This window comes from Erpetoichthys calabaricus, chromosome 3 (assembly GCF_900747795.2).
Source record: "Erpetoichthys calabaricus chromosome 3, fErpCal1.3, whole genome shotgun sequence".
Taxonomy (NCBI): domain Eukaryota; kingdom Metazoa; phylum Chordata; class Cladistia; order Polypteriformes; family Polypteridae; genus Erpetoichthys; species Erpetoichthys calabaricus.
In genome coordinates this window covers 251,268,625-251,292,570 of record NC_041396.2, presented here as the reverse complement: position 1 = coordinate 251,292,570, position 23,946 = coordinate 251,268,625, and the positions used below count along the sequence as shown (strand labels likewise).

The following is a 23,946-nucleotide window of genomic DNA, read 5'->3' as shown; positions in this document are numbered from 1 at the left end:
TCTTTGTGTACCTGGAATGCCTCTCTGAAAACCCTCCTGCCTGCACTGTATATATTTGTGTATATTTCTTTGTTAATGAGTACCTGCATTCCTGTATACTGTATGGGAGTATCTGCAATTATATGGGAATGTGTACAGTATTTCCATATGTCTTTATGTGCTCAAGAAACATCAGTACAGTCCATATAAGGGGGCATCAGTGTTCAGCCTTAGCTTATTTTCCTGTTCTTTCTTGACTGCTTTTGTGTATTTATCTCTCTGTATACCTGCAGTCCAGTATGCATATGTGTGTGTTTGTGTCTGTCTTTTCTCAAATAATGCTGGTGATGTAAATGTTTTGAAATAGAATCTACCATTATAGGTTTATAGGATTATCATTGTCATTAAGTGTGCCATTTAAGATAAAAAATGCTTGTCTGTACAAGAGGATGGCTGTGCACCATCCTGTGTGCATTTTTTTTATTAATAGCATACGCACGAGGTGTGTATTCGTGTTTGATTTTATACTTTATCATTCTGTTTTTTGGTGCTTTGGATAATGGTAACTGTGAAAGGAGATATATACAGTGAATAATAGTTGTCTATGTGTAAGGGTGATGTTTTGTGTGTCTTGTTGTTGGTATGTTTCAACTTATGCATCAGTGTGCATTTGCATTTCCACAGTTTTCTTCTGTTTGCATTTGCACACTTGTATAATATTTGTGTTTGTTTAAAACTTTGTCTGAATAAGATCATGTGCATCTGTGAATCAGAGTATGCCCATGCAGAATTTTTAGCATACAGCATATAAACCTGAACATGTATGTGCAATTATACTTTGTCATGTGTTTGTGACCACAGCAATCTTATAGTCATAAATGTGTTTCTTTCTATACATGTCTGCAAGAGTCTCAGTGTATCTTTTGTGTGTAGGTGGCTGTGTCTTTATATGTCTCTAATTGTTCCTTTATAGACTGATAAAGGAAAAAGCCATTATCTGGTACACTCCTGCCAGAAAATGTTGTGATTCTCTCCCGCATTACCCTGGAGATCTAGCAGTAATTATATTTCCTGGGGGTGGGGTCCATTGATTTTTTTTTTTTTTTTTTGTGAAGCTCATATTACACCTTTTAATATTTGCAGTTTTTGCCTGCGTTTTAAGCAAATTTTTAAGGAGCCTCTGAACTTGGTAGGATATCTTATATCAAAGTAATCACACACACGATGAGTGTGTCAAAAACGAGAGATGGAAATGGACTCCAAAGTGAAAGTGAGGCTGTGCAATGTCTGATAAAGGTCAGCAGAGTTGGGTGAAAGACAATAAGATGAGAAAACTTAATTAAGCACTCCTGTCACATGGACAGGTCAGATGTCAAGTGCCCTTTTTTTAAGGGTCTGCAACCAGAATGCATAAAATTTCATTTTATTTCAAGCCATTGAATCCTGTTTGGTACACAAGACATATTACCCCCATTTCCTTCTGTAGTGAATTTAAAAGTGATTAAACTCTTGTTTCTTGGAGAAAATCCCATCTTCAAATGTAGTAAAGCAATTTATAATTTTAGAACATCTTTTACAGTGAGGAATTCATATACTTAATAACACCTTTTAATTACCAGATATGTGAATGTGTCAAAGGAAGATGTGGGCCTTTTTTTTTTTTTTTTGTGGCTCCATTTTCTTTTTTTAGCCTCTAGGTCTTGATCTTTGAGGTTATGAACTAGCTCCAGTCTTCGCTGACTTTCACTTTCTGTGCTCCATGATTCTTTTCAGCTGTTGTGCCTTGAGTCTATGTCTGGTTTGGTGACATCTAAACTCTGCAACTCTGGTTGTAAAACTATCTTTAACTTAGCCCACTAACCAGTTTGGTGGTTAAGTAGATTGGCCATTCCAGGGAGGATCTATAGTTGGGGTTTGGGAAGAAGATAGTGAAAATTATATTTGCTATCATCCTCCTTTGTTTCAAAACTGCCTCATAAGGTTTTTATTGTTTACTAAGTGGACAAATTGTTTTCTTTAACAGATGGTTTGCTTGTAACATTTCTTCTTCATGGGTGCAGTTTTGAAAGGGACAGGCACAGCACAGGTTGCTGAGACAAAATTGGCAGGTAGCAAATGTGCCTTGGATACTAAGTATCAGAAGGTAATTAACATTGTTAAAGCATGTAAAGAATTGGATGTGTAAAATTACAGTCCTGCAGTTAATATCATTAGTAGCATGGTGGTACAGTAGTTCACACTGCTGCCTCATTGTTTCAGCCTTTTAAGTCAAAGTCTGTGCAGAGTTTGCACATTGTCCTTATGTCTGTGTGGGTATTCCTTTGGGTGCTTCATCTTTACTCCCACATTTTCAATGATTTTCAGTTTAGCTAAATTACCGTAGATACTCGTGTATAAGTCGAAAAATGTATGCCTTAAAATTCATTCAAAAAAACAGGATCGACTTATCCGCGGGGCAACACAATTGTCCATAGAATTTGGGTAATGACATTGTACACTCAACGCTTCACGGTGTTAAGTCACCGGTCATCTGCCATTTCCCATGGTCTTTGAAATAATTATAAGCCAGCAATACTATTGCTAATTAGCTAGTGTTTTTCTAATTTCATTAAATAATTCTTTGAACTGTGAAATACTTGAATTTGAGCATTAGCTTTTGCAGGTTTTGGATAACAAACATACCATTAGCTGCCACGTGCAACCAGATTTGGAATCAAAAGAACCAAGGCAACGCACGCTATCAATGCGATGCAAGTGCAGCCCGCAATTCAAAAAATTTCTCTGCCTACCTGTTTGTCTCGTCTGACAGTAGCTGAAAAGCAGCATCAGGAGAGAGCAGCCTGAAGTAGTCCAGCAGCGGGTGATCTGTCATGTCCAACAGCAAGCCATGCTGTCTTGTGTAGTCCAGTAGCCAGTTCGGCTCCCACGGATCAATGTCTGGGTATTCCTCCCACGCAAACCTTGCCGTAGCTGCATCGGCTGTGCGAATGCATTCAGCTGGCAGCTGATCAGCTGGCGCAGCATCGGCTGGTGTCCGATCAGCTGATGCCGGCTTCTCACTCTTTTGCTCGATTCCTGATCACTGTCAATAAAATCCGATTCTGAAAAAATCAGAGTCCGACTCAGCGATAATGTGCAAAACATCGTCTGCCGAGTGTTTTCTTTTCTGCACTCGCTTCGCTCCCTTGTGACATATCGACGCCATCTTGCCTTTGTTTACATTTCGCAACTCATGCACATGCAAGGATTAGTTGCCGAGTCAACGAGTCTAGCATTTCTCCAAGCACAGAGGAAATGCCTGTGATGTGACAGTGAGTTTTGTCGCCATTAACAGCTGATTGTCACCCTCTATCTCTGATAGCTGTCAAGTTTTACCCTCGACTTATATGCGGGTCATAACAAATTTCGTAATTTTCGGCTTAAACAATACACTCGACTTATCTGCGAGATCGACTAATACGTGAGTATCTACGGTAGTCCTCTGAGAATGTAGGTATGTCTAAGTTGGCATGGAGACTGGCAACATGTCTGAGGCTGTTTTCTGCCTTGCACCCACTGCAGCTCCCTGTGACCCCGAATTGGGTAAAGCAGGTTTAAGAATGTTGTATTTTGTAAGTTTTATTGTACTTTGAGATAAATAACAATTAGCCTTGAAATTGACCTCTTATTTAGAGGTAACAATATGGAATTCACATTAGTTGACAGGGTTGACAGTGTCATTGTCATTATGCTAGCACATTAATAGCACACACATAACTGTTCTGACAGCTACCCCAAAAAGTGAACTATGCAAGTGCTGCCATTCTTGGTTTTAATTACTAACCGGGCAAGCCATGTGAACCTACTGGTGAGAGTATTTGCCATGTAAATTTCCTTTTAGAATTTTTTTTCACTTCTTGCTACTTACAGAGGACACACCACCTCTGCTCCCTGAGTGTCCAGCTGTTTCCATCAGAGCTAATTTGTGCATCCAAGCTCTGGTTGCTTTGTGTATATTTGATCAGGAATTGTCTTCCTTTCGTATTTTTCCAGCACCATTTTGCATTCTGGTTTTATAGTTCCATAACATTTTTTTTAAAGTAATACAGTGAGTTTGCCGTATTTAGTTTTTCAATTTATATTTTTAAGCTGATCTATCATGCTGATCTATGACCATTTCCTTTTGAGGACCAGATTTTTGATGGAAGTCTGGTGTGGAGAAACCGTATAGTTCTTTGGGCCTTCTATAAGTATATAACTCAGAGTTTAGCTTTTGCAGGCATAATCCCATTGTTCAAAGGGTAATCTGTGTATATCCCTCTTTTATAAAAAAAAATCCTGGCAGGGAGACCAGGGAGACAAGGCGTGATCTTCTTGGAAGACAATTTGACGTCCCGCAAGACAAGGCACTGAGACAGAAGGACAGCTGCTGTACAGGCTTTTAAATGATCGACGCGTAGCACGACAAGCATAACATGCACCTCGGCAGCAGAGGCTGATCCGTACGCATCTCCTTAGCGTGCATTCAGCTCCCACCCTACACAACGAGAGCCGAGAGACATGAAGTGGCAGGAGAGTAGTGTGCATCCAGGGGGGTTCAGTGAAGAGAATGAGACCTGAACATCTTGGAAAGACACTTTGACGACACGCAAGACTAGACATTACAACCTTAGGAAGCAAAACGTCACGCCCTACTTACAATTTAAAACAAGTTCACAGACATCTAACCTAGCAGTTGTTGGAATGCTTTTGGCAGACACAGCTCTTGCTCCCAGCTCTTTAAACAACGACAAGCAGAACACGCGGCTCGCCAGCAGATGATCCGAGCGTATCTCCTTAGCATGCTTTCAGCCGATCTGAAGTTTTAAAGTAAAAGTGAAAATAATGCATATGTAACAATTCACATGAAAATAACAATCTCTTTAAATTGTATATCTGGTAAACCAAACGCAGGTGTAGGGGGTTCGCCCCTGCTTTCTTCGCTCACCAACTCCCACCGGCCTGCGCTATGCACCAGCCACTTTGCGTCTCTGCCTCTCGCGTTGTGAAGAGGAGGGGCTGAACACTGGAGACGCGGTCTCTCCTCTGAAACCCCCTCTTAAACAGTGATACAATGGGAAACAAATACGTTTTTTTGGGGTGTTTTTTACCTGCTCTTTGCTCGATCAGCTTCTGGCTTGCTGCTACTGTCGTGCGATGTGATGTGCATCTCGTGTGGCGCTTCAAACATTTAAAAGCCTGTGTAGAAGCTGTCCTACTCTTTGTCTTTTATTTCTGGCCCCGGGCATTGGTTAAATATCTTGGCACAAAGTCTTGTCTCACAGGATGTGAGTTCTTGATATTTTTTAGTTTATAATTTAAAAACGGAATAAGAATCTGAAAATCTAACACCATCACATTAAAGTTCGATAAATTCTGAAAAGAATGATACAAAACATATATATGTAGGTTTTAAAATAAGCCCAATTTAAAGCGTGACATAAAAACGTGACATAAAATCATTGCACTTTTAGGCTTAGGATTTTATATATATATATATATATATATATATATATATATATATATATATATATATATATAGTACTGTGCAAAAGTTTTAGGCAGGTGTGAAAAAATGCTATAAACAAAGAATGCTTTCAGAAATGTAAATAATGATACAAAATGCAAAGTGAGCGAACAAAAGAAAAATCTAAATCAAATCAATATTTGGTGTTACTACCTTTTGCCTTCAAACCAGCATCAATTCTTATAGGTACACTTGCACAAAGTCAGGGATTTTGTAGGATTATAGTCAGGTGTATGATCAACCAATTCTACCAAACAGGTGCTAATGATCATCAATGTCACACGTAGGTTGAAACACAGTCATTAACTGAAACAGAAATAGCTGTGTAGGAGGCTTAAAACTGGGTGAGGAACAGTCAAACTCTGCTACCAAGGTGAGGTTACGGAAGACAGTTTCATGTCATGGCAAGATTGAGCACAGCAATAAGACACAAGGTACTGCATCAGCAAGGTCTCTCCCAGACAAAGATTTCAAAGCAGACTGGGGTTTCAAGATGTGCTGTTCAAGCTCTTTTGAAGAAGCACAAAGAAACGGGCAACGTTGAGGATTGTAGATGCAGTGGTCGGCCAAGGAAACTTAGTGCAGCAGATGAAAGAGACATCAAGCTTATTACCCTTCGAAATCGGAAGATGTCCAGCAGTGCCATCAGCTCAGAACTGGCAGAAACCAGTGGGACCCAGGTACACCCATCTACTGTCTGGAGAAGTCTGGCCAGAAGTGGTCTTCATGGAAGAATTGCAGCCAAAAAGCCATACCTCCGACGTGGAAATAAGGCCAAGCGACTCAAGTATACACGAAAACATAGGAACTGGGCTGCAGAAAAATGGCAGCAGGTGCTCTGGACTGATGAGTCAAAATTTGAAATATTTGGCTGTAGCAGAATGCAGTTTGTTCGTCGAAGGGCTGGAGAGCGGTACAATAATGAGTGTCTGCCGGCAACAGTGAAGCATGGTGGAGGTTCCTTGAACGTTTGGGGCTGCATTTCTGCAAATGGAGTTGGAGATTTCGTCAGGATTAATGGTGTTCTCAATGCTGAGAAATACAGGCAGATACTTATCCATCATGCAATACCATCAGGGACGCATATGATTGGCCCCAAATTTATTCTGCAGCAGGACAATGACCCCAAACATACAGCCAAAGTCATTAAGAACTATCTTCAGCGTAAAGAAGAACAAGAAGTCCTGGAAGTGATGGTATGGCCCCCACAGAGCCCTGATCTCAACATCATCGAGTGTGTCTGGGATTACATGAAGAGACAGAAGGATGTGAGGAAGCCTACATCCACAGAAGATCTGTGGTTAGTTCTCCAAGATGTTTGGAACAACCTACCAGCCGAGTTCCTTCAAAAACTGTGTGCAAGTGTACCTAGAAAAATTGATGCTGTTTTGAAGGCAAAGGGTGGTCACACCAAATATTGATTTGATTTAGATTTCTCTTTTGTTCATTCACTGCATTTTGTTGATTGATGAAAATAAATGATTAACACTTCCATTTTTGAAAGCATTCTTTGTTTACAACATTTTTTCACACCTGCCTAAAACTTTTGCACAGTACTGTATGTATGTATATATATATATATATATATATATATATATATATATATATATATATATATATATATATATATCTTTACGAGGGGGGACCCAAAAAATAACCGGAATTTTGTTGTTGTTAGGTTGGTACTTGTAGTACGTGGTTGGGCCGCTAGGGCGATCTAGTTACACTTCTCACAAGTCAGTCTGCCAAGTGCCATCAGTCTGGAAGGTTGTGCTTGTGTTCAGTGAATTTTTTTGTAAAAGTAGGTTGCGCAACAGTGTGAGAAGGAAACACCCTGATTTGTGGGAGTCAGGCGATTGGTTCTTTCATCATGACAACGCTCCATCTCACACTGCTCTCAGCATTCGCCAATTTTTGGCAAGAAACGGTATGAAAACCCTGAACCACCCACCCTACTCACCGGATTTTGCTCTGTGTGATTTCTTTTTGTTCCCTCGGATGAAAAAAGACTTGAAAGGAAGGCGTTTTGTTGACGTCGAAGAGGTAAAACAAGAAACAACCAGAGCATTAATGGGCATTACTTCAGACGAATTTTAAAAATGTTTCAAACAATGGAACAAACGGCTAGATAAGTGTATTTCCGCCAATGGAGAGTACTTTGAAGGAGACTAATTGTAGTTTGTACAGAAAATTAAATTAAACACGTTTTAAAAATATTTCCGGTTATTTTTGGGTCCCCCTTCGTATATATATATGTGTGTATGTATTGTAACAGTAGGGGGCGCTATGCTCCCTTGAACCCTTAGGTACCACGCCAAACACCAGGTAAAAGTCCAAGACTTGTTATTTTTATTATAAATACGTGCACTAAGCACCCTCCACTCCACACTACACATACTGTACAATACTCCACAATACACAATGCTCAATCCTCCTCTCCCAGACACTTAGCCACCCTTCCTCCCAGCTCAGCTCAGCATCTGGGCTTTCCCAAAGTCCTTTTATATCCCCTGACCCGGAAGCGGTTCCAACCCTACAGTCCATGATTCGTTATCCCTTCCGGGTCAGGTTAAAAGTCCTTTTCTTCATCCCGGAAGCACGTCGTTCCTTCCGGTCATGTGATCAGGATGCACTTCCGGGTTATAGGGCACGTAGCACTCCGCAAGCCTCTTTATATGTGTGTATACATCGGACGTCAGCGTCAGAGACGAATGGCAGACCAACCACAAGCGTTACCTGATAGGTAACCACCCAGACAGTTCAGGTCGTCGGGACTCAGACTACGAATGCAATGAATATATATATATACTGTATATATAATATATATAATATGTGAAATGAATATGTAAAATCTTTGTCTCCAATAACCTGCTTTGTCATGTACTTTTGCTGGGGCTAGGTTAATTTCATTTTTCTGAGGCTGGGTGATTTGATTGCATCCTTTTATGTGTTGTTGCTTGTCTTTTAAAGTTTCAATAAAAAATTCTTTGGTAATTTTACAAAGAACTGCAAACTTCAGACAATGAAGACTGAGAAATACAGAGTCTATTGGAGTAAATAGTTGCTGGCAAATAAATAGCAAATATATAAATACTTTTTGTGTTCCATTCCAGACTACTGCAATAAATGTCCATGAAGAGGAATGGTAATGCCTGATTTTATCTTATTTTTTTCTAGTTTAAACTCTTGACCAACTATTTTATATCCCAGAGAGGCCTGAAAGACCCTGACTACTTCTATTCAGGCATCTGTGATCTTGGACTCAAGCACTGTTCACAATCTGAAACATATTTGAACAGTTTGACCACTTTCAAACTCAGGAGTTTTAAGTCATGTGATCCAGGGTGGTCTTATGAACTGAATTACTGTTCGGTCTCTCTGTTCTCCTGCTATTCGCTGTGCAGCTGGTAGCCTTACACTACTCCATCCCACTTAGGCTTAAGTCTGGCCTTCCTCAATATTCTGTCATCTTCACACACACCAAATCAGGCATTTGAGATAGAGAAGCATGCCCAATCGAGTCTGGTGTGACGGATGGAGTGGGGGTAGGGAAACAAGTTATGGCAATAATGTATTCTCAAGGGTGTTTAAGTGATTTTTGAGGTCCAGTAAGACCATCTGACATGTGAATTATAAACTTAATGAATGCACCACCTTCTGCATCATAATAAACTATTAATTTTCCTTCTTTGCAATACAGCTGTTCATTTTACAGAATTGTTGTTTCCACTTGGCTCACTCTGTTGTAAGTGGCAGTGGCAGGTGGCATTGCTCCACTGGCACCAAGCCACACATTTACCCCTCACTTGGCCCTCAGAGATTCCTGAGAACATCAGCAAGGAATTTAACAGAAGTGAGGCAGACATCACAGGCCACAGCTGGGAGAATAATTTTATGGGATGTTGTGTATCACTCATTGTGCAAACTCTACTGGCTCTGGATGAGAGACAAACAGTCAGGTTGGGGTGCAAGAATTTTAAGATAGTTCCGCACAAATGTTAGCCATAGTAAGAGAAAGAGGCCATTCACATTTCTAGGATAGCAACACATCTTTCAGCAACATTAACAATCAGTCTTTCATGATTTTTCCAAAAGATACATTTGCAAAGTACTAAGCAGTTTGTTATCATGTTATCAAGCAGACATCATTATCAAATATCAATATAAACACGGAAATTCAGTTATGCAGGCTCTTCTTGATCAGATATCAAAAAAATTACATTATGTACTGAAAATTGTACTGACTTCTCCTTTAAAGTACATTTTGCCATTTCTGCCAGCACAAAAGAGTTTAAAATCAAAAAATATAAGGGAATGTTTTAGTCTTTGTTTAACATAGTGCATTTCACAATAAGTGTCATCAAACAGTACAGAGGATGATGTTGCCAAACCAATCTTTTAGATTTTTTGAGCAGACTAGTAGAGTTTTTGACAAAAGCAAAGCATTCAACATTATTGCTTAAACTTTCAAAAGCTTTTGATACAGTCTTACACCGAAGATTAAATGTGATGTTAGAAGCTGTTGACATCAGAGATAACAACAAAAATGAATCTCTAATTGGTTAACTGACAAAGACAAAGATTATAGATAAGAGGTGAGTGCTTCACGTGGAGTGAGGTCTTCAGAGGAGTCCCACAGTGGTCAGTCCTTTTTGCTGATTTACAGTATATTAATGACATAGAGTTCGGTACTGTTAGTAAACTTGTGAAATCTGCAGATAACATTAAAACTGGAGGAATTGCAGACACTGAAGAGGTAGCAAAAACAATTCAGACAGACTTGAAAATCTTCAAAACTGGATGAACATTTGGAAAATGCAGTTTAATCTAGAAAAGTACTACACGTGGGCAAAAGGAATATCAATTATAAATACAAGATGGGAGACACTGTCCTTACAGGAAGCAACTTCCAAAAAGGATTTAAGAGTTCACGTTGACACAACATTTTTATCACTATAAAATGTGCAGAAGCTATTTAAAGGGCACATAAAATGTTAGGAAATATCATAAAAACTGTTGAATGTAAATTGAGGGATGTTATGCTAAGACTATGTAATGCACTAGTGAGACTGCCTGTGTTCAGTTCTAGTCACCATGCTACAAGAAAGACATAGCATCATTTGAAGCTGTACAGACAAGAGCAACCAAGTGCATCTCAGGACTTAAGGACACGTCCTACTCTGACAGACCAGAGAATTAAACCTGTTTAGTCTCAAGCACAGGAGACTCTTTGGGGAATTTATACCAAGTCTGTCTTCAAAATTCTCAAAGGCACTGATAAATTAGATCTAGCAGAATTCTTTCAACTAAATGGTGAATCACATAGTGCAGTGCCATTAGGTCTGAATCCAGAAGCACATCTTTACACAAAGAGTTGTGAAACAAACTACCAAGACAGAAACTTTGGCAACCTTTAAGAAATATCTGGATAAGATATCCGATATTAGGACAACTTAGCTCTTAGCCAAGGAAATGAGCTTGATAGACTGAATGATCTACTTTCTTTTGTCAAATTTCTTATGTAGTTATGTCCATTATCTAACTACAAATCACATGTGTTGCCATTACGAAAGAATTATTAAAAATAAAAGCAAAGTTACTTGATCTTGATTTGATGTAGGACTTTTCAGAGTCCGTGCCGTTAAAAAGATTTAAATGTTAAAACCAGAAATATACTAATTAAGTCTTTATAACAATTTCCAGAGTTCCTGCCATCATGAGGAACTAAGCTTCAGCAAACATTAAGTCGTTCAGTCTCTGTTTAGTATAGTGCCTTTCATAATCAATACCATCAGAAGGATATGCATATTAAATGTAGAAATATCATTTACACTTTATATGGCACAGGACCTTTTCCTATTCCTGTCATTTTATAATTTAAGCTTCATAAAATTAAACTTTCTCACTCTGACTATATTAAACATAATCAGGTGTATTTAAAAAAGGATATGTCACCACAAATGCAGAATAGCAGTTATTTATGCATTATTTTTTAAACAGAGCATTTTGAAGTCTCAGCAATTACAGGGGGCATTACATAATACAAATATAAAACCAGTTACTTAGACTTTTTCAAAATAATTAATTTCATGGTCAGCATCATCAGAAAAGTCTTTATATCATAAATGCAGTATTTAGTTGCAAAGATGCAGCCTCTTTCTATATAGATTCTTCATGGGGATGTCCATGATAAAAATTACAAATACAAACATGCAGCTGACTAATCTCCTTTAAATTAAGGTGCAGAGGTCTCATACAAGAAGTTTTAAATGGGGCTTGGCAGATAGCTTGTTGGGCTTTTTTAAATTAACCACCTTTCCATCCCATCCTCCAGTTTCAGCCATGGCAGGAGAACCCAGGAGGAATGCAACACACGCCGTTTTAAAATAGCCCCCTAGCCTGGGAGTCTACAGTGGGGAGTGATGCCAAATAAGGAGAAGGAAACAGCTTGAGCCTGAAATGGCATCACTGGACTACAATGGGAAGCTGCCTGGGAGCCAAGAGAAAAATTCATCATTACCATCTTCCATACTTAACTCCTCCACTGCTGGACTGCCAAGGCCTTTTACTAAAAATACTCAAAACATTACCAAGATACTTAGAGATAAACAGATTCTATCTCATTTGGAAAAATTCAGGCTATATTACTACAGTAGTATTCTACATTTCAGCATCTGTTCTTCTAGAATATGACACCTTAAAGGCTACAAATCAATAACAATGCCAGCAAATTTAGCAGGGTTATATGAGGCTTCATGCCAGACTCTTTCTGCACTTCTGACACTGTAGTTGATGAAGGACGTTCTAACTACTACGCATAACTGCAAGGTCATCTGTGGCTATGCTCTCACATTTTGCTTAATATTTAACCGCCTGCCCCCAGATGCCATCATGTATATATTAGTGTTCTAAAACGCCCAGGCTTTTGGAACTTGTTACTCATCACTTTGTCTTGCCAGATATGCCACTAATGTCTATCTAGGGTTTGTGAAGTATTGCAAGCCAATAAAATGGGGCCAGAGTGTTCTTCCAGATTTTTTGCAGATTTTTCACCTTTCCTAGTCATCATGGAATCACTTGGACTGCCTTAAAGTTTTTTGAGTTCTATCTTTTTGGGCATTTCCTATTGTTTGTTCTGGCACAGACAAATGTCAAGGGTGTTGGGCCCTCTCCTATTCTCCCTGTGTGTACCTCCTCACTTTGTCCTATCATACAATCCTAAAGTTTCTCTTATGAGTGATACTGTATGCTGATGATATGTAGCTGTACCTATCATTCCCTCTAGTCGGTTCAGCACCCCATCTCTGTTCAGCTTGGTTCATTATTGCTAACACCTGCCTAGTCTGTACTCATCCTTGAGGTGGTGATTGATGACCTGCTGTCCTTTATTTGCCATCACTATGGTGTCTCGGTCTTACAGATTCACTCTATACAACATCTGCCAGATCAGACCATATGCAGCACAATGCAGCACAGCTCCTGGTTCAGGCTTTGAGCTTGTCCTGTTTGTACTACAGCAACTCTCTTCTGGCTGGTGTACTGTCATGTGTCACCAAGATACTGCAGATGATTCAAAATGTGACAGAATGTCTGGTGTTCAACCAGCTGAAACAAGCACGTGCCACTCCTCTTTTCAGATCACTACATTGTCTCCTTTTAGTGGAACGCATTAAGTTCAAATTCTTTATGCTTAGCTACAGAATAGTCAATGGGTCAGCACTAATACATATATGTAGACACTTGTGAGGTCCTATGCTCCTTTTCTACCACTTAGATCTGATGATGAACAGTGTCTGGTGATGTAACCTCTGCCCAGTATCAAATCTCAGTTCAGACCATATTCACGTGCACCTCCTAGCTGATGGAATGAACTGCCCATCTCCATTTGAAATTCTGACTTCTTCGTTTCAAGACTCTTGTCTGCTGAATCTCTGTCTAACTGATATTAGCTGTTAGATTTTTGTAATTTTGAAATTGCAACTAGCTTGTATTTTGTTCTGAGCTCTTCACTTGTGATGGTCAATTTTGTGCCCGGCTTGTCCTATAACACATTCCCAAACAGTCCCCTGACTGATGTTTGCTCAATTATGTTAACCTCTTTTGTAAGTCACTTTTGAAAAAAGCATCTGTTAAGCAAATAAATGTAAATGTAATAGAAAGTATCTCCTGACTATAAAATTACTAGGATGGCACAAAAAAGTTTGACTTAAACCTACACACTTTTATTATCAGACTCAGTCATTTTTACATTGATTTTCTTTATAGTCCTTTATATATCACATTTTCCTCAGAGTGATTTAGTTTTATGAGTTTTGTCTTTTCTGTTTTTAGGAATACATTTTGCATGAGTCTCTTTTTATAGCACTTAATGTTTTATGCTTGATGCTATTAGAATGAATCATCTTTCTCATCTGTAATTAGATTTCTTTGTACCAGGTGTAATATTTATTTTTGATGAAATGCATATTTATATTTTCAGAGCCCAGGTAGATTAAACCACTTGCTCTGCATCACAGAATGAATCATTTATCAGGGTTGAATTAAATTTATGTTTTAAAGTCCACCACTTTAGCCTCAATGTCACAATATTGACCCTTTTTGGAATATTTTTGGGTTGAATTGCTGTAATTTATAAATATCTGAGGACCTATTTCATAAAAAGACTATATTTGCAGCATAGTTCCACCAACATTTAAACCTCAAGTATTGAATATTCAATTTTCTTACTTATTATTAAAGGTAATGAATTATCCCGTGCATCAATGTAGAAGACTGGGTTTATCATGGTCCCACTCAGTCAGTTCTGTCGATTTCAGTTATCAGTTGCTTAACTTGTCATTTCTGCATGCTTAAATAATCTGAATTTCCTCTTGTCAGTCTTAATAGTCAGAATTTTTGTGTCAGTTTTGAAACCTGGAAATATTGGGGGTTCCCCTATGAAATATCTTGTGGTCACTGTTGTCTTAAGGCTATGTCATATTACACGACTTTTTAAATAGTTTTCAGTCACAGACTTTATTTACATAATCTTAGTGAAATGGATGCAGTCACTCTATCCTCCTGTGGCCATCAGTCATGTACTGTGACACATACGTTGAATCATTCCAACCAGTCAGTGACTCATCCTGACAAGATCAAACAAGTTTGATCACCACTACCATTACCAGCAGTCATCAAATTTGACAACCTCTCTGATTAGAAGTGTAATATGACAATGTTGTAATGTTGTTTGAATAATCACAGGTCTTATTTGTCAATCTTACATACTTGAATTATTAGTGGTCCTGCCACATGACCACTATAGTCTTGACCTATCTGGGTTCTTATTTGCCTGTTTTGCCACCTTTGATAATGATATGTCTTTTTGTCCTTAGCCATTCTGTAGGCTTAATTTGTCAGGCTCTTTCCTTCTTAATCTCATTAATTTAATTGTCTTTTATACTTGTGTTTTCAGTGGTTCCATGCGTAATTTTTGCATGTTGAAAATATCAGGGCCTCCACGTTTATTAATTTAAAGGTAGATATAATTACAGTGTATGAAAATTTATAAAATTATAGTTAGCTAACGGGGCGGCACGGTGGCACAGTGGGTAGTGCTGCTGCCTCGCAGTTTGGAGACCCAGGTTCGCTTCCCGGGTCCTCCCTGCGTGGAGCTTGCATGTTCTCTCCGTGTCTGCGTGGGTTTCCTCCTGGTACTCCGGTTTCCTCACTGACCTTAAATTAGTCTATAATGATACCCCACGCACTTATGTTTGAAATTTGTCATTTATAACCTTCTGGGAGTGGCTGTTAGAGGGCTAGGACCACCAGTAAAGAATCAAATCTCAACAATATTTTCATATTCGTGATCAGCACCGTCAAAATAGCATAAAATGACACTCCACGTGCCAGTGTTAGTTTTTTTTTTTTTTTAACTTTTGAGAAGAAGAGTAACTTTAACACCTTACATCCCATTGCTGGGTGAACCCCTTTGGTTGCTTCATATGACATGCACAGCTTCAAGTCCTTCTGATTATTTTAAATGAAGACAACTATTGGTTTACTTCTAATTATGTAATTTTTAATGTAATTTTATGTAATTAATTGCATAATTATGTAATTTCCTTCAAAATATATGTCCAAAAATGGTCTAAAATTAATTTGTTTCATGTCCAGAGGGCCAAAAAGCCCAACATTTTGCATGACTAGACATAAAGATGCATCGAATGAATGTCATTTGTGGGGCTTTCTTGTATCAATGAGTAAGGTGGTGCCAGACAAAAACTGAAGTGATTGCAAAGTAATTCATATGAACACAAACACAACAAATAACAAGTAAGGTGTTTTTAAATTTAATGTTGTGACAGGTTTTCATGAGCAGACTTTGGAAGAGAGAAGACACTTTTTTAAACTTTCAACAAAATTGAAATTTCCACCATTTATAATGTTGTGTACAATGGAATATAATTCAGGAAATCAACTCAAACTCTTACCAAAAGAGATTTGGTGTATATAGCAGTCTTATAGAAATATGCCATATGAACCTGTCCCAAATAAATATGCAGTCACATTTAGTGTCTTTCTGACTGACTACTGAACAGTGGCACTAGTGAAAATTAGTGCTTACAGTCGACCATAATACTTTAAGTGATGTAACAATGCAGGTTCCAGAAACACATGTACCAAATGAAACTGTCTTTTTCTCCTCCATTGTCAACATTCCTTCTTGTGAGTCTTGGAAATTCAAGTTATCAAGGGTTCTCATTTCAGTTTTGCAGGTTAGAATTATTACAACTAATATTAGATTTGTAATCTTATATTTTCAGTTTTCTAGTATAGTTGACATATTTTAAGCTCCCAAGTAAATGCCCTCCACCTAAAACAGTGTTTACTTTCTGGGCATTTATTCTGGGTTAAAAAAACCGTATCCCTTATGTCAATTCACGGACAGAATGAATTCATCATATCGATGGATTGCAAAACCCACACTTGACACCTGCTAAAGACCACCTAAGTGTGTGATTATTGCAGCCATCACTAAGCATAAATTTATTTGCATTTTGAGTAGTAGGAGTAGAAGTGTGGCTCAAGTTGTAGTTGTCGTTAATAATTATTGTTGTTTAAAAATAAACTGGAAGATAATTGGGGTGGCTTATTTATAGACTAAATGAGTGAGATTAATTGCTTACAGTTTTTAATGGTTGGTAAATCTTTTGTTGCTATAGTTTATTCATTTTAAACCATGTTCTATACTGCTGTTCTTACTGTCAGTCAGCTCCTATATAAACTCTGATTATGGGTTGTATTCTGACTTGTTGCATGGATATACAGTATACTAGTTCTTTCAAGAATCTTTCAAGAATCTGAATATTTCCTTCTGATTTATAAACTGATGCTTGGTATTGTTTTTAAATAACCTTGTGAAGGGTTCTATATATGAAAAAAAGATTGTTTAGATTGAAAAATCTTCATTATTAACCCCCCTTTTTATTTAACAGGATATTAGTTGGTGCCCCCCAAGCCTCTGGCCTGCAGACTCAAAAATCCAAGCGCACTGGAGCACTGTATCAGTGTCCTATCACAGCAGAGCAGCAGGACTGTGAACGAGTGGACATTGATGAAGATGGTAAGAGTAGTAGGCGGAATTTATATAGTAGCATCACAAGCAGTCAGATTGTTTTGGCATAATGACATAAGGATTTGATACAGACAAAGGACAATGTATCACATGACCTGTTGTATTGCCCTGCATGCTTTGATAACTCTGATCAACCCAGCTGTATCTGTCATCTGATAGCTGACATAAAGAGAAATGGAGTCCCTTGTGAGGCGCCCTGGATTGCGTTTGACTGCCAATGATGTTTAAATGTGAAAGTGTAATGAAAGAGCTTCTTGGTGGTGACACACCCTAGAGCAATGTCACACATTTATCTCATCTGGCATTATTTCCTTCATTGCAGCCCACCTGCAGAGGCCCTTGAAACCAGGAGAAAATTATGTCCCCTGAGCTTCCCAGTGCCAATGAATGTACAGTCCCTACATATAGCGCACAAATATGTAAACACACACCAAAGGGCTATTTAGTAATTCCAATCAACCTAACAGCAGGTTCTTAAACCTTGAGGGGCCCTAAAGGAAAATTGTGAACAGGATTACTCTTCTCAGAAGGTACAGGCAGCCACATAGTCATCATCCCTCCAACCTTCTTCATAAATTACAGAATGACAGGGTTGACATGAAGCCTAATGTTGGATAAAATTCAGAACAAGATGGCAGTCAATGTGATACACACTTATTTATGCTTCACATTAGGCCAATTAACCTAACGTGCTTTTGGGACATGGTTGGAAGGCCACATGGACATACGAAGATGAGCAAGCTCTGCACAGACAGTCAGCAGATTAGCATTTGAATCCTGGTGCCTGTTGTACTGTGAAATATTTATCATCCATCTAACTATCCTTCCATTTTCAGAATTAACTTAATATGTTGTGGTGAATACTATTATGTAAACAACTAAAATATATTAATTTCAAACAACTAATAAGAAGTAAGACCGCCATTGCCTCCAGAATAGCTCAATTCATTCTTGGAATGCCATACATTACAACATTGGTTTAATTTTGAAAAGAGCAGGCTATTCAGCCCAATAAGCTCCAAGTCATGTACTGTATGTAGTAGGATATTGCACCATCATTCAAAATGAAAAGCCTCTTGTACTTTAAGGGATGAAGAAAATACAAATTTACATCACACTCTGCACTCCAGTGTCCTGTAAATAGTAATTAATGCTTATATGTAGTGATTGGAGAGCCCATGGAAGGTTGTTGAGTTCATCTTGGTGTTCATAAAACCATTCCCGAATTATTTAGCAATGTGTATGGAGGCATTGTCCTCCTGAAATAAGGAAACATCATGAGAACGCAATGGTCCTGTAAAGTGGCCTCATATCCCTTGGTCATTATACATCAATGCAGAGCAGTCATTGTTATCCCCTTTCACAAGGTTGTACTTCTTTTGGCACTGGGCATTCATAACTGGCATATGCTGTTGTTATTTATGAGTATGCTCCCCTTGACTTTTGTTTGGGCACCAGCTATATGGCCTCTTTGGAACTCTCATGTTGCTTTGGAAACTCTCATATCAAAGTGCTAATTGCCAGCTCTCTTTTATGGCTGACAGATATTGTTAATTTCCAATAAACCTAATATGACTCATCTTTGCGGCTGCATTTGTAATTGAGATTTAGTTACTTGAAAGGTATACTCCTTATTCATGTGGTGTTTCTGTTATTTTGTCCACCACTATAGTATCATATATTTAAAAAAGAAAGCTAGCCTTTTCTGAGAAAATTTACACTAAGTCTTTGAAATGTGAAACTTTTAAGCAGCATTACAATATGTCTCAAAAATAACAAAAGCAAAAGAAAAGTAAAATGAAGAGTTTCTTCAATGAGAATGTGCGCAACAAAAGGAGCAGCACAGATAATTTTGATTATGTAACATCAGTTAATTTACTCTTCAGACTAACTTGTCTCGTTCCAAGTTGGGGTTTTTAACGTGCACCCAGGCTCAGAGGACACACACCCAGAGAACATCATAAAAATGAGCTGAAATGCATTACTGAATCAGTGTTCTGTCAAGGACTCCAGTAGCACCTGTAAAGATACAGTATTGTGATAATAGTTGCAGTAATGACATTTCTGTGTTTTCAGTACAGGTCTCTCTTTGTGCTGCATGCAGTAAAGGACCCTAATGAATTAAGGAGGAAGTTACCTTTGCTGGTACTATAAAATGCCCGTCACAGACATTTATTTGTTTTTGTGCATAATTAGATTTGTTTGTTTGCTACTATGCAGAGCAGGTATGTTTGCGTAAATTTACACACTTGTCATTCTGTTAATATTTTTAAATGCTGTTATGTAGAACTACTAAATGCTTTGTAAAGCAATAATGTCATTAAGTCCACTGTTACAGGAGCCATATAAAGTAATGAATAATTGATGTATTTATTGATCAACATAACAAATAGGCTTTGTCTGCATTACTACATTTTCACATAAAAGTCTTAAACAAAAATAGTATCTGTCCACACTAGCATTTTCACATCATCTATGAAAGTATCTCCATTCATACTAAAATTACCACAAATGGAGTGTAGCAATCTGCCTACACTGGGTATGTACACAGCATGGATGTTTTTCCCAGAACTGGCAATCCCTGAAAAGGTGGCAACACCATTGGCAGTAAGGTTTATTACAAATCTGTACCATTTGATAAATTAGTTGTATTTTACACATGTATGCAGCATTTAAACTACAAAATGAAATTTAGATGCTTATAAATTAGCAACATAACAAGTACCATGGAAAGCAACTCTACTGTGTTCCCTACATTGGAAAGTTTTTCTTTTACGAAGGGTAACCAGTCGGAGAATGAGACATTGTAATGAGCAGGATCCAATCAAAGAAGGGCCGCATAAAATATACAAACAAATTAGATTACGAATTTAAAAAAAAACTGTACTTTTGCCAGTCCACACCACAACATTAAGGGTGTGTTTTCAGAGGTATACAGCACATTTTCAGAAGTCTACATTTTTGGGGTTTAACTCTTTTTTCCAAAAAACATAGTTTCTCTGCGGTGGGTTGACACCCTGCCCAGGATTGGTTCCTGTCTTGTGCCCTGTGTTGGCTGGGATTGGCTCCAGCAGACCCCCGTGACCCTGTGTTCGGATTCAGCGGGTTGGAAAATGGATGGATGGATGGACATAGTTTCTGAAAAGCAATGGTTTCACACATAAATCAACATAAAACGTCTGTTGCTGCATGCTGCGGCTGCCAGTTTGCCAAGAATGTGCAGCAGGCTTGCTGCCAGGCTGTCTTCATGTGGCTGAGGCAGCAGTCACAGCCGCAGTGCATTGCAATCTGGTTTCTACCTCTTATCATTGTTAAGTGGCAGTCCTGCTGGCGAACATTGTCAGCACCACAATTAGTTGGGGACCAGTCAGCTGAAGCTGGAACCTCACCTTTGTTTTTGATCACTTGTATCAAAACCTGAGTCTGACAAGTCATAGTCCAGTTCAGAGATAATAGGCAAAACTTCGTCCACAGAGTATTTTGCTTTACCCATTCGCTTTGATCTCTCATCATTATGTCAGTGCCATTTCTGTCATTGTTTGTGCCTTACTACTCACACGAGCACCGGAAAACCAATGAAGCTAACTTTCCTTCTAGCAACGAGAGTCCAACTAAAACATAACGGTTGGTTTTGTCACCGTTTACAGTTGATTACCATCGTCAACTCCTCCTTTTGACAAAAGTCGACATCAGCCCTGAAAGAGTTAATAAAGCTAGGGTAGTATGAACACAAGGTGGAAATGGGCACTAATGACTAACTTTTTAAACAAAAATGTAGTAGTGTGGAGGGGGCATAGGTTATTTTGTTAAATATTTGCATAAACTAATTTTACAGTAAGGCAGAAAGGTGCTGTAGTGGTTAGTGCTTCTGTCTCTCAGCTCCTGGCACCATAGCCCAGTTCCCAATCTTGCTACAGTCTCTATGTGATTTGCCTATTATATTATATATATATATATTATATCCTATTTTTCAACAATTATATTATATATATATATTATATCCTATTTTTCAACAAAGCCAAGAATCATAATTAAAAAATCAAAGTCATAAAAAAAGCAGGAGTTCTTACTACCTCCATTCAGCCAATGGCGGCAACCACCCTAGTGGTAGTGTCTGACTGAGCCCAGTGATGTCCTTGTTTTAGCCTCTGATGCTTGTTATGATTCACTTTCTTTAGAATTTCTTCTTTGCTAGTTTTTGGGACTTTGGTGCTAGTCTGTTTTGTTGTATGGGTGCTGTATAAAGTTTATTTATTGTTGGGGTAGCCAGTGCACAATGCACTGTGTGTGACGACATGAATGGAAGCATCGGGACATTTGATTTCCTGATTATCCAAGATTTCCAGATGAGCAGTCTTTTGCGGTTGTGTGTGGAACAATTAAATTCTGTGGTTGCTAGATCCATGGCTCTGATGTTCCTACTGCGAGTCTGGTTCTGTAATTTTGCCACTGAAAAACACAGGACAGACTCGCAGTTTCAGATTAGATTTAGCCCAGTGAAATTTTAAAATTTGTGTGGCATCTTTACTTGGAACACAACAATGGTGATTTTTGAATTTCACTCAATGCTGCTGGGGTGACCTTATAGCTGCATATTCATAATATGGATAGATGAACTAAAAATTTTACTGTAAATATTGCAAAGAAAGCACTTTGATAAAATGAGAGGGTCTGGTTTTATATGTAATGTAATGTTATGTGTCTATGTATGTATGTATGAATGTATTTAATTTGTATTTCTCTCTTTCTCTGTTTTTTCCAGAGGCAATAGACAGAGAGAGCAAAGAAAACCAGTGGCTTGGAGTTACTGTGAAAAGCCAGGGGATTGGCGGCAAAGTTGTGGTAAGGAAATCTGTACATGAGGTGGATTCACTTAGAGGATACAAAGTTTGATTTCTCATTGAGCCTATCCACGTACCTTACTATATATATAATATATAGTGAAGATTTCTGGGCTGATCATGACTTAGTTGAGTTGAGGTACATGGTGTCATAGCTGACAGATATCCATAGATAGATAGATTCATAGGTAGATCGAGAGGTGGACAGATAGAATGTTATTTGTCCAAATTTTACTTTTTACAGAAGCTCTTGATTACATCTTGCCTGAAGAAGGGGCCTGAGTTGCCTCGAAATCTTGCATATTGTAATCTTTTTAGTTGGCCAATAAAAGGTGTCATTTTGCTTGACTTAATAATAATAATAATGGCTAACACGGTACAACACCGTAGTACTACATACAGAAGCTCTTTAAATAGATAGATAGAATGAATAAAAAGGAAAAAATTAAAACAAAAGAAAAACTTGGCTTGGCAGTCCGAGTTACAGTGAGGCGTTATGCAAATGTATTGCTTTTGGGATAAAGTAGTCGCAATAGCGTTTCTTGACACACTTCTGTTAAATTATTTATTGACTGAAAATCCTTAGTTTTAATGTGTCAGAGAAAGGATGTGCAGCATTGTTAATTATGGCACTCAGTTTTGTTTTAATCATCTTCTTTACTACTACTTCCAGTGGGTCCAGAATGTGTCCCACTAATGAGTCTGTCCTTTTAATTAGCTAATTTGCGGAGCCTCTTTGGTGGGTTACATCTTGAAGTGATATTACCAGCCCAACACACTACAGTGTAGAAAATTGCACTAGCCATCACAATTGCAGAAAATATGAAGGATGTGAAAAAACAGCCTGCTCTACCCTTTCTTATATTAGTTCTTCTGTGTTCCAAGACTAGTCCAACCTGGCATGTACGTGGACCTCCAAGTATTTGTAGGAATGCAGTACCTTTACATCCACTCTTTGAATAGAAACCAGACATAGAGGCTCTTTGGTGCAGCAAATGCCAATAATCAGTTTCTTGGTTTTGTTGATTTTAAGATGCAGACAATTCTTTCTGCACCAAGAAACAAATTTCTCCACTTGGTTCCTATATGCTGTCTCACTCCACCCGATCGATACACCACATAAGTATAGAATCATCTGAGAACTTCTGCAAGTGGCTTGACCTGGTGTTATATTCATAGTCAGTGGCGTACTGAGTGAAGATAAAAGGAGACAAGACTGTTCCTTTTGGTGCTCCAATGTTGCTCACAGCTGTATCAGAAGCATAGTCTTTGAGCTTCACAAACTACGGTCTGATTTTTAGGGTAAAAGTCAGAGAATATGACTAGAGATAAGGATTCTGTAAGTGATTATAATTCTCAGAGTCAAGGTTATTAAATCATATTGGTCTCATTTTCTCTTTGGCAGACATGTGCTCATTTATATGAGTTGAGGCAACGTGTGAAACGGCCCTCTGAAACGAGGGATCCAATTGGAAGATGCTATGTGTTGAGTGACGACCTTTCTGTAAGAGATGACCTTGATGGAGGCGAGTGGAAGTTCTGTGAGGGACGGCCCCAAGGACACGAGCAGTTTGGATTTTGCCAGCAAGGAATTTCGGCTGGCTTCACTCCTGATCACAGTTATATTCTGTTTGGCGCTCCTGGAACTTACAATTGGAAAGGTAATCGTAAACAATCATGGACTCTACCCAGAAATGCCGTCATGAGGTGTGTTGTTTCTGGCTGGCTGTCTATGGTAAATAACAGGCACACTAGAGTAATGATGGCCTCTGGGTCTTATGTCATTGTACAACATACGAGGGAAACCTCTACCAAAAGAGTGCTAATCCGTTTTTCAAAGGGTACCAAAAATGAGTTCTCATATGTACCCTAACTTTAGAAGTAAGCATTGAGGTATTAGCCAGGTCCAGGTAGGGCATCCTAACTCTTTAAATCTTCAAGGGTCCACCAGGGACTGTAAGGGA

The 23,946-nt window shown here is 38.5% G+C and overlaps 1 protein-coding gene across 4 annotated transcripts in view; it reads left to right on the top strand.

Annotated features, from left to right (window-relative positions):
• Window positions 1–23,946, top strand: part of itga7 (integrin, alpha 7) — a 181,281-nt gene that overhangs the window by 9,918 nt on the left and 147,417 nt on the right. For all 4 annotated transcript variants that reach the window (XM_051925209.1, XM_028798033.2, XM_028798032.2 and 1 more), the window contains exons 2-4: window positions 17,002–17,129; window positions 21,904–21,983; window positions 23,388–23,643. In XM_051925209.1, coding sequence (XP_051781169.1) covers window positions 17,002–17,129; window positions 21,904–21,983; window positions 23,388–23,643 — 464 coding nt within the window. The remainder of the gene's footprint in view (window positions 1–17,001; window positions 17,130–21,903; window positions 21,984–23,387; window positions 23,644–23,946) is intronic.